Source organism: Crocodylus siamensis, chromosome 4 (assembly GCF_052110815.1).
Source record: "Crocodylus siamensis isolate JL-2025a chromosome 4, ASM5211081v1, whole genome shotgun sequence".
NCBI classification, from domain to species: Eukaryota; Metazoa; Chordata; order Crocodylia; family Crocodylidae; genus Crocodylus; species Crocodylus siamensis.
The window spans coordinates 93,836,990-93,853,813 of NC_143398.1; the positions used below are offsets into that span (position 1 = coordinate 93,836,990).

Below are 16,824 nucleotides of genomic sequence, written 5' to 3' on the forward strand. Positions count from 1 at the left end.
AAACAAACTACGAAGTTTAAAGTTAGCCTGCATTTTATCTATTTGCACAAGCTGTAGTGACTCTATAAACAAGTTATATTGCTTCATTTACTGCTACCAGTACCTCCCCTGATTGCTTCATTGTCAGTATTAAGGATCTCACTGTTGGCCTCTATTACACCATGCATGTATAAAAAGGAATGGATCATTGGTTGAAAGTATGCACGGAAACCATGAAAAATTATAGGTAAAACTACAGTCAGCTGTACCACCACCATCACCACCTTCTAGAACAGTGAGGGTCGACCTTTTCGGCAGGCATGCCACAGATTAGCCCCAGATCCTCCCCAAGTGCCATTCTAATCCCCTTCTGTTGCCCAATCTGCTGTGCTGTTTTCTGCTCGATATTCTGTGCTCCCTGCCCAATCTCCTGCTCTGGTTTCTATTCCTGCACCCTACCTGATCTGTCATGTGCCACACACAGAGTTTATCTGCCATTTGCGGCATTCATGCCGCAGGTTGGCCACCCTGCTCTAGAACAAGGAGACTGATTATTTAACCTGACTTCCCTAGCCCTTACACTTAGAAACTTGTATGTGGTTTGCACAAGTATGCAGTATGCGTAAGTGTGATCTAAAAGCCACTTTAAATAATAAGAGAAATCCAAATTGCTATTTTTAATGACCTTATTCATGGACTTGTTCTTTAAAGTAGTCTGACTCACCCTCACTTGAGGGTTGGAAAAGCTTTATCTGAGATTACAGGCTACTAGGTTGTCATCTTCACTCACATCCTCCAAGGAATATATTCAAGTAACATTTTAAAAATATAACCGATTAGGATCCCCCACCACTCCACCCCCTTTTGCAATTCAGCTTCGAAAAAGGAATAGATTATGCAAACTATTTAAATAACTGCTCAGCAACATTTCTGTACTTACATCTTTTTCAGTTTCTGCAGACTGTTTCTATTATGCTGTGGCCAGAACAGAAAGCAATTTGTTCTTGTCTAGCAATTTTGATTGATGGGCTTAGTGTATTGATCAAAAGAGCAAGGAGCCATGGTTATAATTCTTGTAAACACAGAACTTGAACAGTTAAGCCAACATTAATAATTCACCTAACCAACACGGATTATTCCATTTCTTTATTTTCAATAAGCAAATTTGGTTGTATATGTCACATCCTTTTACCATACCAGCTGCCCCAAAATAACACAGACTACAAAGTATACTTGCATTTATTTAGAAACCTAGATAGCACAACAGCACTGATTTTAAAACATAAATCCAGAGTTGGGGATAGCTTGTTTTTCCCTTGGCTGCCATCAGCAAAAAACAAGTTGGCATATACCTATCACCAGCAGGAGGATAAACTTTCTTCTCCACTACAGACTACAACACTCAATGCAGAGTTATTTTCTCCTTCTTGCCCTCTGCCTCTGGATGAAAACTGAACTCAGGCCAACAAACCAGCCCTGTAAGGAGACTGAATTTAGCAGAAGGGAGTCACCCTAGGCACTAGTTCCTGGTTAATGCTTCCTGAAATGCTCAGTTAGTGCATCCAAAAGTTCTTGCTTCTTCCCAACAACCTTTAGCCCATAAGCCTTGCATGCCTCCTTCAGAGCAGGCACAGTAAGCTTGCCAAGAGTGCCCTTCTGCACAAAACTCCTCAGCTCATCCTCAGAGATTTCTATCTTGGGCTTTTTCTCCACTTGCGCATCACCACCTCCTGTTGCAAAAGGGAAGTTCGATCATTGACATTAGAAGGACTATTAAGACAGGAAAGATAGTTCAATCAGTCTAGTAACAATTAGTACGTCATACCATAAAGGCAATGCATCATGCACACATGCAACAAGTTTCTATGTTATGTATTTCACCCTAAAAGCAGCTACAGTTCATTGTGTTAGTGACACCATGAGATCATGCACAACAATGAGATATAGATTTTATAAGCTCAGAGGAAACCTATTCTCATGTGACACTCTATGTGATTTCTATGGGGCCAGCAGAATGCAATTGCTCAATACAGAAATTGGCTAGGACACTGAAGCTAGAACCCCTATTTTTAGGTGTAATGGGATCCAGCCCACAAGTTGTCCAAGCTTCAATTTTTCATCCAATTGGTAAGGGATTTTTTACCACAACCCTGCAAAACAGTAACGAAAATTTAACAGCTCATGCAAAGTCTTCCCTCAGATGTACAAGGAGGTAAAAAAATGCAGGGTTTTTATTAGCCTCTCAAAAATATTCAACTTGGGCCAAGTAAGCAACTACACACCCTCTTCCTACAACAAGCTGAATATCCTTCAGAGGTTTCCCATTCAAGTGGTCTAGTTTGACCACACACTACTTTAGCTTGTAAGATTTGCCAAGATCATAGTCCAAGGTAATATATTATTTTATTTGAATGTGGATGTGGAGCAATTTATAGAGAGTACTTTTCACTTTAAACCCCCAAGAGAGAGAAAATGAGAAATACAAAAGCCTCTGAACAGCTGACAACAACAGCATGTTGCATCTCACAAAACCCTGGCCTGTTGCTTTCACTACTCACCTTGCTTTCGTTTCCCAGCCTTTCCCTCAGGACTGTAATCAGGTGGATAAACCAGCTGCTTAAACTCTTCTACTAGATTACCCAGTCTGCGATTCATCTCCTCAGCTTTAGGCACTGACAAAAGAAACAGACTTGTGCTCACCAAAATGCAGCCCACACAAAATGTAATCACCAAATTCTACTGTATTAAAAAATAAATGCTTTTAAAGAGTAGCCATCTTTCCTAAATGCTTTCCAAACATGAAAAATGAAATGCAAAAAGTACATTAACAGAACAGTAACCAAATTTTGAATGTACAGGAATCAGGAAATGAGAAAGTTAAGGTTCTCAATACTGTCACTAACATTGTATAATGCACAGTTGATTAGACTTTGTTGTATATTCAATAGGGAAAAAAAGTACATGCCTATATACAAAGAAAACCAAAGAGAAAATATAGCAGGATGTGGGGAGAAAGGTTTGCCATCTCTTTTAATTTCATAATCTTTTGCTAGCCCTATTTTTTTTAAGTTACCTGTTTTTTTCTCATCAAGACTGTCAGTTCTTTGTGGCAGAAAGTCTTTTTGTCATGTTTCTTTATACTGCTTAGTACAATAAAGTCATGATTCTTAAGTGGGGCCCTTAGACTGTACTATCACAATGCAGGAAAGCAGTAATTTTACCTGAAAGTACAGAGAAGTGAGAGAGAGAGAGAGAGAGGGGGGGGGGAGAGAGAGAGAGAGAGGTTACTGCTTTTCCAGAGAGGTTATTGCTTTTCCTGGAAAGAGTACCAAAGTACCAGAGCTGTGTGCTCTTACTGGCCACGGGGCGGCATCATTTCCCACCAGCAGATGGCCAATGAATTTCATTCATTTTTTCAAAGTGAAATGCCAGTGGACTTTTAGGGAAGTGAATTTTAAGCCAAAAAGCTGTCTGCCAGTATACAAAGACTGTTCAGTCATTATTTTAAAAGATAAATTAAACAATTCCTTTTTACTTTCATTGGTCATGATTTTAATTCATTGGTCATGATTTTAAGACCTACTGAAGTATTTTGTCAAAAAAAGAGAAGGCAGGGCGTAGTTGCTGTTTAACATCTCAAGACCTAAATTTTAAATAGTTCATGTTTAGGACCTTTGGAAAAGCAGTTGCATCTCTCATGACTTAAGTGAAAAAATGCAGAAAATTTAGCTCCAAGTGATAGGAATTTGGTCTTAATTTAGACCATGCAAATATTTGCATAGACAAAAATATCACCAGTTTCTCAACAAGACTAGAAGGGATGTTTTAACAAGTATACATTTTGGGAGTGGGGGGAAGCAAAGGGCCAGGGATAGCAAAAGAACTGCAATAGCAAAACCAGAACTACAAAATTTAAAACAGCCCTTGAAGCAGATCACCATCACCACATATTCCAGATTAAGTCTTAGAACTGCACAATGCTAACAGTTTTGTTTTGCTTTTTTATAAACACAAAAGGAGCCCTTTTGGATTTTCCAATAACACATTTCTATGACTCAGAGTGGAAGATGCAAGTGACCTCTCCCACACTCTTTTTGCATCAAGTAATAATTCTCACTTGTCAGATCCTCAGCTTGTTCAGGCTCCATCATGCCCAGTGCCAAGGCCTCCAGGTTCCTAAAGTGCTGCTGCAGGACAGGGTTCTCAAAGCTGTCACTCCTGTCAACAAAATCCAGAAATATTCAACAGAGATGCCAAGAAGTAAGTGTAACTTATTAGCAGGACTGCAAACATGCTTATTCAAAAGCCATCATTGGCTACTTTTTAGTAACTTTTATGGGAATCTGAAAAAAAGCCTGAAGGGGTCACCATTCAACATTAATACTGGTTTCGCTCTGTCTACATACCCAACATCTAAACATACACCTCCTTTAAAATAATTCTCCTTCTTATGGTGGAGACACCCCAGCTCATTAGTAACTATTATCTTGTGTTTTCATTTCAAAGACCCTTCAATACCTTCCTTACAAAAAGATCAGGCAAAGGCTCTTATTCCATCACTCAAATACACTATCAGACCAGGGTATAACATCTCTTTGAGCCAAGTCAAATATTTAAGGAGTCTCATAATGTACTGGTACATTTGCTGTAAGGCATGCTGTGTATGGGTACATCAAAACAGTTCTATCAAATAAGCAGAGCTGCATATACACAGTGACTATTATAAGGGTAAAAAAAAGGTAGCAAACTACTTTGCAATCAATGTCCCTGCAAGTTTCCCAGCTAAGCACAGTGAGATAGGTTACACTGGAGACTACCAAAAAGGGTAGAAAGTCCCCTTCCTTTTGTGTATGCACACACACACATGCACATGTGATTCTGCAGACGTGTGTGCATACATGTTCTACAGGAAAATGAGGCCTCCTTTGATAAAAAAAACAAAGTTAATTTTCCCTTACAAGACCAATTTGGGCCTGCATATGTAATTTCTACATGCGAGACAAATTAATTGTGAGACAAAGATGGCAGGACTAATTGAATTTATCTAGACAATGCACCCACTACAGTTATCTTTGATCAAGTGTAGCTACATGCATGTCATGGAATTTTGACTGCTGGAGCAGAAACCCAGCGTATTACACCAGCCCAATGAGAACAAATCTTTAGATATGTTCTCAAGTTTTGCAACCAACCATTATAAATTAACACTGGTAAGAGGTCCAATTTGGCCACCATGTTTGAACCCATCACACAGTTCAAGTGTTACACAACCAATTTCAAGCAATGGTTTTTTCCAATGTTTAGTGTCAATGTGTTCCTGGATGTCCAGAAAGCCTACTGGACTCAGAGGTGTTAAAAAAAAGAAGAAGCCCTAATTATATTATACATTGCAGAGTCTTAGCTCCCTAATGTGTTGAAATTTATGATCTTGTGCAACTGCTTTAGCTGCTTGCCACTGAATAATGTACAATATAGCAGGTGACAGGCTTTATAAAAACATTCATGTCCCACACCTCCAGCTTCCATTCACCTGTATTTGAATCGAAGCTTCTGGACTATTTCCTTCATTTTGTCCACTTGTTCTTCATTGGCTGGCACCTTCTCTGTAAAGTCAATTTTCCGTATGTCATCTGCATAGGGCAGGAAAATGAGGTGGAAACCTAGGTGACAGAAACAGATATACAAATCTGTCATCCAATGACAGCCTCAAGACACATGACAGAAGCCAAAATGGCTGTAAACAGTTTACTCATACTAACTAGACAGTACTATATGCAAGTGCACACACAAAATTAACAAGTAACTCTTTCTTTTTCAGAAATGTCCCTATTCTCAGTCCTGAATTGACAAGAGTATCTTTATACAAATTCAAAGATCACCTCAAACACTTAGGCTTCTGGACATTACCAAAACATCATTACCACTAATAAAAATACTGAAGAACACCTGGGAGAGACTAAATACACAATGGGAAGCTAGAATCTGAAGTTTAATGCCATCCAGCAGTTTCCTGCATCACCTTCCAATCATTTGAAAAGGAAAAAATCCATCTCACAGGGATGTTAAAAAAATTAAACTGGTGCTTATAAAGCACTTCTGTGATAACATTCACTAAATGTGGGCACCATTGTTCTTCTTCCTTGTCCTCCCCAACATAAGCTTTACCAGCTATAAGAGGAGGGAAGACAGAAGGAAATAATCTACTCCTGCTTCCTAATCATATTCTACTCAATTGATAAAACTGGGGTGATCAATACATGAAATTTGTTGCTCCTCATTACCTCTAAGTGCCCAACAACAGAACAAATTCACGGAACAGCAGAGGACTCTAGGCAACCACTAGTGAAAAAGGTTTCTCCGTTTTAAGGTCAATCATCTACCCTTCTAGCAAGGGACTAAGAGGGAAGAGAAGTATCACACCTATGTTAATCTTGGAGGTTATGTTTCCTTGGGCAAGTATGGACTTAAACGGAGGTTTTCAAAAGGCTTTAACTACACTGTTATTTAGGCTCATCAGATTAACATGGCATAAACTCAACTATACCAACACCAGCCTGGTATTAGAAATTAAGGGTGCACCAAGCGAGATTTTGAGAGCCAATACCGATAGCTGATTTTTAAGGAGGCATATTGGCCAATACCAATCTGATTTCCAATACAACTTCATCCAGCTGGTGAACCTGTTGTAGTGGACAGGGAGTGGAGAAGGAAAGGGTGTGGGGGGCAGATCAACGCCCACCATGGTGAGGGAGGGAGTGGGGCAGGGCTGCCCAACTGGGGTGGAGCAGGCATGCGATGGAGCCGCAGCTCATCTGGGGGGTGCAGGAAGGGGGAGTGGCTCTCACTACTATATGCACCCCAGGAAGGCACTGGGGGCAGGGAGAAGCGTGTGCCCTCGGATCTGCGTAGGGCAGGGCAGGGCAGGCTGCAGCTGCAGGGTGGGGTCAGGGTCCACATTCTTCCCGGCATGTGGCGGGGGGCCTGGGCCACATTGCACTCAAGGTGGGTGGTGGCGGCATTGGGAGGGGGCTACAGCAAAATTTGGGGTGGCTGCAGCCACCTGTGGCCCCTCTCCCAGTGCTACCACCACCTGCTCAAAACACAGTGCGGCCCCCAGCTGCAGCCTGCCCCAAATAGATCTGGGGGCACGCCCCCTGTGCCCTCCCGGGGTGCACACTGCAGGGAGAGCCGCCCTGTACCCCATGCCTCCTGAATGAGCTGTGGCTCTATCCTGCACCCTGCCCCACCCCAGCTGGGCAGCACCTACACCAGCCTCACTCTCTCCCTCACCATGGGGGGCCTTGATCTGCAACCCCATACCCCTTCCCTCCTCCCTCCTCTTCTACCACAACAGATTTACCAGCTGCACGCATCTCTCCAAGCTGCTGGGCTCCATTCCTCACCATCTATGTACTGCACTGCAGCTGCATGCACACCCAGACATTTATTAGCCAAATTATCAGCCACATCAAGCCGATTTCCAATATAGTCAATTTTCTTTATATCGGTGCTGATCCAGTATTGGATCGATGCATCGGTGCACCTCTATTAGAAATTCTTAGCAGCAGGTACCCCATGTAAATCTCTCAGAGCATTTATTCTGCGTGAGTCTGTCCCAACATTTTAAGCAAGCAACTCTGGCCTGAGTTGCTATGAGCAGCTTGCAGTGTCAGATTCTGGACATGGAAAAATGGCAGCAAGAGATTACAGACAATTATTTTCTCTTCTGTTTTTGAGATGCACAAGAAACACCTTGCAGTACATAGCGTACTTGCTGTCTAGTTCCTTCTTTTCTACTGCAATAAAGAAAAATGCAATTTTTCACACACCTGGAGAGGCTGTCTGCACATTCTGCTCATCCAGCTCTTCCTTTTGAGGGATCATGGCCACAAAGTAGGGCGGAGTGTTCCGGCGGGGGACATATCTGCACAATGCCATCACTTCTTTCTCCAGGCACTTGGTTAATAAGGCATTAAACAGGGTCATACTCCCTACACAATAAAGGCTGTATCAGTCAGATTTGGGTACAGGGCTCACCTCTGGAGATTCAGGCACATAGTCTGAAAGTACTGCAGGTTTAGCACCTGTCACTTTTTGGCAATATCTATAAGACTGCAGACAGGAAAAACAACATTAAACTGTTATGGGGGACTGGGAAGGGAGGGAAACCCTCTAGGATGAGGACAATATGTTCTCTGGACAAAAAAGGGCAAGAGAAATCTGATGAAAGGGCAGGATTTGCCAATATATGAAAGAAGAGGTATCTGTCCTGATAATAGAAGTGCCACCCATTCAAAGAGAATATAAGGGACAACAAAATCAGGTTTGCTATGACATCAGCATAAACACCCTCCATCCTTGGAGATCCAGTCAGTGGCACACCACAAGCCTTCAGTATTAAGAATCAGGGTCAAAACTGTTTTTCAGGAACAGCCAACATTAGCCTGGTTTTTTTACCATAGAGGTTGGCAAAAAAATGCATACCCAAACTGTACATCCACTGAACAAGGCATGTTGCTGGAAATACTGCAAGGCAGTGAAGTGGACAATCAAGTATCCGGTCTTACCTCCCTGAAGGTGTTGCACCCAGACAGCAAGTGCGTCTGGGACTCCGAGGGAATGGAGCAACCTGTTCTGACAGAGCCCTTTTTATAAGCGACACACTTACTGAACTACTTCTACTTAATCCCACTTCCCTTACACACCGTGACATTGTCCCTATCCCAAATACACAATTAACATGGTAAAGGGAGACAGAGAGGCCCCTAAAGTTCTCTCCTTCTAGCTAATATAAACCAGCATCAGAAAATACTGCTAGCTCACATGTTCTTTCTTAGCACTGCACCTATCCTTCTAGCTGACATAATTGCAACTTCTGTATCCAGATGTCCTAACCATCTCTCTCAAGCTCTATGTCTTGATCCCTTGTTGATTGAGTCTCCATACACCTCAGGTTTCTAGATAAGTATTGCCATGAATGACAAAAATCTTATGGGGTGAACATTAGGTCAACGACAATGAAAAAAAAGAAAAAAAGAAAATAGGGTCAGCATGGAAAATGAAGCCAAAAACATGGGTGATAATGGCGAAAGTGTGCATTAGTCAAATCAATGAATCAAAGCTAATTTGTTCTAGACAAGAAAGCACTAATGAGTCTGAATATCTCATGTCCCTCTTCAAATGATATTTGTCCCACCCTTCCCCATCCCCCATTTCCCTCCCCACTAGAAATTAGTTTGCAGCCACACTACAAGATGATTGCCTGTTGGGTCTTTACACCCCACCTTTTCTTACCACTCATCAAGGACTCCTCAGGATAGATGAACTGGGAGGCCTTAATGTGATGATGCTGTTTGAGCATTGCCAAAGGTTTGAAGCCAATCAAAACCAAACCTGGGGAATCAAATTTCTTCAGTTCCTCAGTCTCCTCTTTCTCCAATACAATCTGACGGTTCCCATATGTCTAAAATGGGGGGGACAACAGTTTTAAGAATAGAACCAATTGAATTGTCCCATATATCATGAAGGAATGAAGAAGGGGAGGCAACATCAGTAGCAAAGGGGTGGGGTGGACGAAAGGAAAACCAATAACCTGGAAGTATTTGTCCACAATGAAAATAAATACCAATATGCTATCCTTAAAGCCAATTTAAACAAAATTTACTGTGTTAAAATCTGAAAGGCAGCAGGCCTTAAGAAAGGCCCATAGCCAATCCACAAAGAATTACTAGCAACAAAGGAGAAACTTGTGATCCTTTCAATTGTATAGTCATTTTTTTAGCTGTTATACACACAGTATCTTCATTTAACCTATCCCTTGCAATCCTCCTGAAGATTCACTTCATAAACCTGTGCCTTAGTTTCTATAGCACCTCAACAGTCCCCTCTAAAAAAGTGGTGGTGGGTTATGGAGCATTGCTTGCAAAAAGAGAAAAACTTGCATCTGAAGGGCTAATCTTTTGCTGAATTAATTATTTAAGGTGAACAAATTAGCCACAATCTTCCACAGCAAAATATTATTAGCAGTCCCTTGTTTAAAAGCGCTGCTGTATATTTATATTCACAAAGTAATTGATAACTATGTTCAGTTATGAACTTTAATCCAGTCTACAGATGTCACAGAGATTTTGATTTTAGGTTTATGCTTTTCTTAGAGATCTTTTACTGCAAGATGCTGTGTTTTTGACATACTAGCTGCTTAATCTAAAGATACAACACAGCCAATAATCTTATATTTCCATAACTCCCTCCATCCCAAAGCTTTCTGAAGCATTTTATAAACTCCATCTTAGCTGTAAAAATAAAAATTCATCTATATCTGACCAGAGACTGTGGTAATCATTCTGATGAACAATGCTAGGGCATGAAGAACAAGGAAATCTGCTTTGGCTTTAAAAATAAATAAATATATACATAAATAAATGTCAGAACACTCACACCTTTACTCTTTAGTAAAGAAGTAGCACAGTATCATTATTTAAGTGATTAAAACACTGAATAGGCTATCGAGATGCAAGACCATCAGTAGAACTACTGTCTACTCTTTCAGACAAACTTGAATCATTGCAAAGGGAGAATGCAACCCACGGCCCCCAACCTCAAATCCATCAACAGCTGTGCTTTTATGGAGGCTAACCCACATAACAACCTACTCCAAGTCTGCCTAGCTTCTAAATGCAACAGGATCACATTATCTCTAAGGGAAATGAAACAAGCAGTACAAACCTGTCATCCTCTGCATTTCTGTGGCTCACTTAAGAAGAGCCATACAAAAAGAAGTAATGGTTTTGGTAAGTCTTTTGGCGCCCCTGCAGATCCCACACTGAGAAGAAAAGCAAGAATATATGGGATGTATTACCTGAGCTTTCTTGGTATCACTAGGTAGAAGCAAACTACCTGTCTCTTTGTTAAATGTTCGTGTCTTAGTTCTAACTGGCTCGTTGGTTTCCCGATAAAGCTTCACTGGATATGGCTTTATTGCTTTTTGGACCAAGTTGTAAACACCAACAGTGAAGGATATGTCTTTGCGCAGATAAAAGTTTATCCTGTATGGGAGTAACAGACAAACAGAACGAAGACTTCCACAGTCAATCTCCAAAAAGAAGTTCTCTCTTCTAGCGATTTATTCTCTCAGATTCTCTTTTGTTCTCCCCCAAACATCACATGCGTTTCTGAAATAACATTACCAGTGTTGTAATGCCGCTTCTCTAAAGATATCTTAATTTTGACATAGAACTGAGAGTTCGCCAATATAAATAGCTTAGTACAAGTCCTCAATGCATAAACAACGCGTAACTGTTGATGTGGGGGGGCACAACTCCCTGAAGTGAGTGTGGACAGACCACAATACAGGCCCAGGCTAACCATCCTACACCACTCCCATGCTGAACACACATGATGCCCATTGAAATGTGTCTCCTGCTTAAACGAAGAGGTGGCAAAACTCCCAGGAAGACAAACAATGTAAGACATGTAGTGCAATAGTAAGGAAGTGCCTTGGAAAAATAAAGAGTAATGTGTACAACTGAAAAACAATCTTCAAATTCTAAGAAGAAAATGGTGGGAGGTGCATTTACTTTTAGGCCAATGATGTGACATCAACATAAAATGAAGACATCTGTTAGACACTGTCCTCTTGGATATAAATCTGGCTACTAAACTGGGGTGAAAACAAAGATGGGCAGGACTTCTAAGAGCTCTAGTCTACTCCATCCAGAACCTGTATGATCTTTTGACACCTAGCATCTGGTGAAAGGCCTCCACAAAAAATAGACAGATAATCATAGGATAAATGTTGGCAGAATGAAAAATGTCTGATAACTCCTTGAAAAGGAAAAGCCTAGGTAAATCCACAGCATTAGCTGTATAAACTCCAGTGCAACATGTCCCTAAACATCACTTACCCACTCTGAGTCAAAATCACTATCACCAGAAAATGAGTTACTTAAGCTTACGGGAAGCAAGTAGCTCCAAAGGCTCTTTCATCACTTTTGAAAAGTTCTTATTAAAATGTTGTGGGATATTTTAAAAAGGGGAGGTTTCAGAAAGGTCAAGCCCAGTCTCAATCAGATAACAAGAGCCTGCAGAGATACTGGTCCATATGAGAGTAATTCATAAAAGACTGACACAGCTCTTAAGCTTATTCCATCTCACTGTGTTCAAATCACACTTGAGCACATGAAGAGGGTCAATTGATCAGTTTTGTGCCAAGATTCAATTTAAGAGTAACCAACTTACAGACTTTTGTTGTTGTTGTTTGTTTTTGGGGGTTTTTTGGGTGAGGGGTATAAATAGTTTCTGAAATGCCAGAAAGACAAGTGAGTTAGACTCCATACCCATGTACACTGACCAAATCAGGTTCCTGGGTCAGGATAGAGCAAGCTGCCTTTTTTCCCTTTCCAGGATGATGACTTCATACCTGACTCAGTTGGGAAGATGGCATATAACAGCCAGGATAGGGTTTAGTTCAAAGCTCCATTCCCCACTACTGAAAGCCTCTAGTCAAAAATCTCCAAAAGCTGGGGAAGTTCCACCAATCTTGCACTAAGTAATTAGGATTTAGAAGTGGAAATGCTGCTCAAACACTACCTTTATAGCACCATGCTTCCACCAAGGAAGCCTTTCCAGAGGTTGCTGATGCTATTTCAGATGTTGAATACTTGGCACGCACCTGGCTAAAGCCCGTTTCCTTGTCTCCTTTGCTCGTACTTTCTTCATGAGATCTTCCAGTTTCCCTGACTCAACAGGCTGGACTCCTAAATCCTCATCTTCTGCTACGTTAATGATATCTCTGTAGAACTTGGATATATCGAACCCCCCAGGCTTCTTCAAGTGCATTAAATCAAGGATGATACCTAGTCACAAAGTAAAGATGTGGGGAGGGTTAGGTAAATTGATTTCTATGTACTTCCATCAGTACATTTCCACAATACTCAGATATTTCCTTAAAATGGGAAAGGAAGTTGAAACATGCATAGATTTTGCTTTTCTATTTGTGTTGGTCACTAAAATAAAGTAATTAATGAGAACTGGAAATTGTTTCTTTCACAATTGATCAAGTCACATAGCAGAAAGAGTAAGGATGTGATCTAGTACCTAGTACACAAAGCATCACTGACAGCTGTCCATGACCCTTGTTGTACCAAAAATGGCCAAAAGCTGTGGTTGTGACATAGGGAATGTGATTTTGTGCTGCTATTTTGTGGTTGACATCTGACTTGCTTTAGGGCAAGAAAACATAGGCAAAGCAAACCAGAGCTGCCCATGCTCTCTGGCTGCCTCAGGCAGGCATTCCCAGGGCTTCAGGGGAAATGGGAATCTCCAAGATGTGCTGATTTGAGCCCCTGAAGCCCTGGGAATGCCTACCCAGTTTCCCCAATTTTGGAGTCATCTAACTGGTGGTCCTAGCCCCATTACCATGCTGGAGAGACTCTAGGCATGCATTTCTATAAATGGGGAAACCCTGTTTATACCCTTAAATTCTATTTGCATACAGGCACCTCAAGCATTGTCCTGCAATATTGGGCACTGGCTGCTCCTGGAAATGACAGGGGTCCGACCTTGCAGGGCAATGGGTAACATTCATTTTGCCCAATGAAGTGGATCAGCTGTGCCAGGACTTATCCCAGAACAACTGATCCACTTTATTTGGTGATCTTTGTTTATACTCTTACTATTCATGAAGCTCCATCACTAAGTGAAAAGTGAAAATCCTGACCTGTGTCTCGAAGGTCAGCAGCTCTGGTCCTAGCCAGCTTGGTTTTAGTGCTGTCATTGGCATGAGGGTTATCTTCATTGGTGAACAGCATGATCCTTTTGTGGCTCATCTTGAGCTGGACATCACTGAAGAGATTAGAGCAGGCCCAAAATGCCTCACCCAGTGAGTATTCATTACTATGGCCAAATGACTCATGAAAGAGTGCTTTTCCCCGGTTTCCCTTGTACTGGTCCAGTTCTAGCACTCGCTGTGCACCTAAAGGCAAAGAGAGCAAGAGCAGAAAATTGGTCTATACTGCCTATGGTTCATGCTACATTTCCAACCCAAGAAGCCTACAGCTCCTTATAGTTGCTGTGTCATTGCATTATCACAGCACTGCACTCTGAAGGCTTGGTTAAGATGTTCAATACTTCAGGTGCATGAGCTCGTAGATAACTGGTCTATTTTTCAAACTTTACAGGTTACCCAACCTTGACCAATACCTCTTCCCTGTTGTTCTATTTGCAGCTCCCCTCCTCTCTCATAACTGCTTGGACAATGGGTGACATGCCTTGTAGGGGTGTGTGTGTGTGTGCGCGCGTGCGCGCGTTCTTCATATCCTGCTTCCTCACTTGCTTCTCCTTTTTTAAACTTTCATCCACAAATAGATCTTTTCTCCCTTCTTAATTTCCTTCCCCTCCCCAGTTTTAGTTAATTAGCAATGATTTTTAAAGTTTTTTGAGGCGTTAAGACCCTTCAAATAGAATTGACTGCAGGGAAAGCAGTACAGTAGCCAGCAAAAGAAAATCACACTATTAACAGTATTTTTTGCCTGACTAGGCAGGGAAGCACCAACCAGAGAATTTATTACACCTATGAAAAAACTCACAAAAACTGTAGTATTCTAGTTTCTCTCACAGCATCAGCTCCCTTGGCATGAGACAGAGGGAGGCCTGATCGTATGGACTTCCCCAGTTCCAATTTTTCACAGAAACCTTCAGATCACTGTTACATTTTACCTGGATTGTCCAACTCCTGAAGAACATAAACATGTTTGAAATCTGCCGAGTTTTTGTTTTTCTCAGTACCATAAAACACAACGCTCAGGAGGTCTCTGTCACTACTGATAATCTTGCTGGTATACACATTCCGGATGCACTGGAAAGAAACCACACAGGCAAGCAAGGAAAGAGTGCAAAACATTAGTTTCAGGAACCATAATAGAGTTCAGCCGTCGGCAAGCAAACAGTTTGCGCTGGCAATCCCAGGGACTGGCACAGTATTTTAAGTCACATCTCAGTACCAGCTGCGCTTTCTGGATATTTATGACTAATAGTTGAACATTAATACTCCATTGTTAGAGATGAGGGCAAGAAAACACAGAGTTTTCTTGAAATGTTATTCATCACACGGATTTTAGTCCTTATTGTATCACCTTATTGATGAAATCCAAATGCTACTTTGTCTGACTAGGAATTTGATCTTGCCAACTCCCAGCTGCTGTTCTTGCTCCATAGATTTACCTATTTCTAGGCCACAGGTCTGTGTTCAGACATCACCATGACCTACATAAACAGGTTAGCTGAAAAGATGAACTACATTACAGCAAACATAATTTTACACGCAATTTATAAAGCACTTTAGGATCCTTTAAACTACAAGACAGGCATCATCAGTCACATCTTTAATACCCTTACCTGGATTGTTATCTCAAAAGCAGTCCAATCATCATCATCCTCACCTTCTTCATAGGACTGAAACATGGCTTTGGAGGCATCAACTAAGAAAATCAGACTGTCCCGACCTGAGTATTGATAATCTCCTTTGAAAAGAAGAAGAAAAATCCCAACAGTCATAAAAATCAGGCTGTCCTTTTCTTTCTAGGCAAAGTACCCAATACTGGTTGTATTTTGTAACACCAGTAAATATAAAGTGGGCCATGTGTTAACCTAGGCCAGGTGCAGACCTTCATTTCAGCTGGTAAGAGTTTCTCTGACATTCTTACCAGTAGAAAAACCACTGCGGGGAGCAGGGGGAGAAGAGCAAGAATGTCCATGCATTTCAACCTCCAGGCTAGAGAGCACTACTGGCACACTCTCTTGCCAAGGGGCAGTAGTGGGCTGCTCCGTGTGTCACCACTGCCCCAAGGGGAGCCTATTCATTGACAGCCTACCTTCTCCTCTGCCTGGGAAAGAGACAGACAGCCCAGAGAGGGCTCCAGAATGCCTGCACCACCAGCCATCTGTCTCTTTTCCTGACAGTCTCCCATCATGGGTACCCTCCCAGCTCCTCCCACAAGGCCCCCCCAGAGATGGATGCCCCAGGCCAAGCCACAGCAGAGCCGTGCGTACAGTGCAGCGGTAACAGCAGCAAGGGGCCCAGAAGCCTCTCTCTCAGCAGAGACGCAAGGCGTGTGCCTGGGCTAGGGCTGCCAACCATCAAGGATTGCCCTGGAGTCTCCAGGAATTAGAGATAAATCTCCAGGAGATTGAGGAGAGTCACACGGGAGAAAAATGAGGAGGTGCTCATTAAAATAAATATTAAATGTTGAATCTGATTTATGTAACACTCATGTGCATTTGTTTTCCTGAAGTGAAGTCATTTATGTCATTACATCATGTGAGGAAGCCACCCGGAATAGGTTCAAAAGGAGCTGGCAACCCTAATCCGGGCAGCATCTGGTCTCCTGGCCGTACCAAGCCTGACACTTCCTAGCTGGCCTCCTCCTGCCCGGCCGAGCCGCTATGTCCCAGCCAGCGGGGAGTCTCTGGCCGGAGGGGTGGGGGGCGCAGGAAGAGGACAGAGGCCCCGAGCTACCAGCGGGGACCCGGGCCCGACACTGACCGGCAGGCTCCGCGCCTTCCTCCGGCTCCTCTTCCTCCCGCTCGCTGTGGTAGTAAGACACCCAGTCCGACATCACGGCGCCCCCGGAGGGACACACAGACGAGGGCGTGAGCGGCGCTGCGGCCCCGCACCTGCTGCGGGACTCAGACTCAAGCTCCGGCCCCGCGCGCTCAGACGGACAATTACCTCCGCCCAACAGCCCCACCGGAAACCCACTCAATCACCTCCCGCAGAACTGAAAGCCACCCAATCCCACGAGGCGGAAGTAGCAGGAAGCCCTCCCCCGCGGAGGCGGAGGCGGTGTC

General features: G+C 42.6%; 1 protein-coding gene across 1 annotated transcript; it reads right to left on the reverse strand.

Moving 5' to 3' along the window:
• Positions 1 to 1,110: 1,110 nt before the first annotated feature.
• XRCC6 (X-ray repair cross complementing 6) lies at positions 1,111 to 16,737 on the reverse strand. The gene is made up of 12 exons (XM_090042920.1): positions 16,520 to 16,737; positions 15,373 to 15,497; positions 14,695 to 14,833; positions 13,697 to 13,951; positions 12,650 to 12,833; positions 10,838 to 11,024; positions 9,274 to 9,442; positions 7,809 to 7,970; positions 5,510 to 5,639; positions 4,097 to 4,197; positions 2,538 to 2,651; positions 1,111 to 1,709 (listed from the first exon to the last, which is right to left on the reverse strand). Exons 1-12 carry the CDS (start codon positions 16,590 to 16,592, stop codon positions 1,510 to 1,512), a joined length of 1,839 nt encoding a protein of 612 aa, XP_089899046.1. The 5' UTR covers positions 16,593 to 16,737; the 3' UTR covers positions 1,111 to 1,509.
• Positions 16,738 to 16,824: the final 87 nt, after the last annotated feature.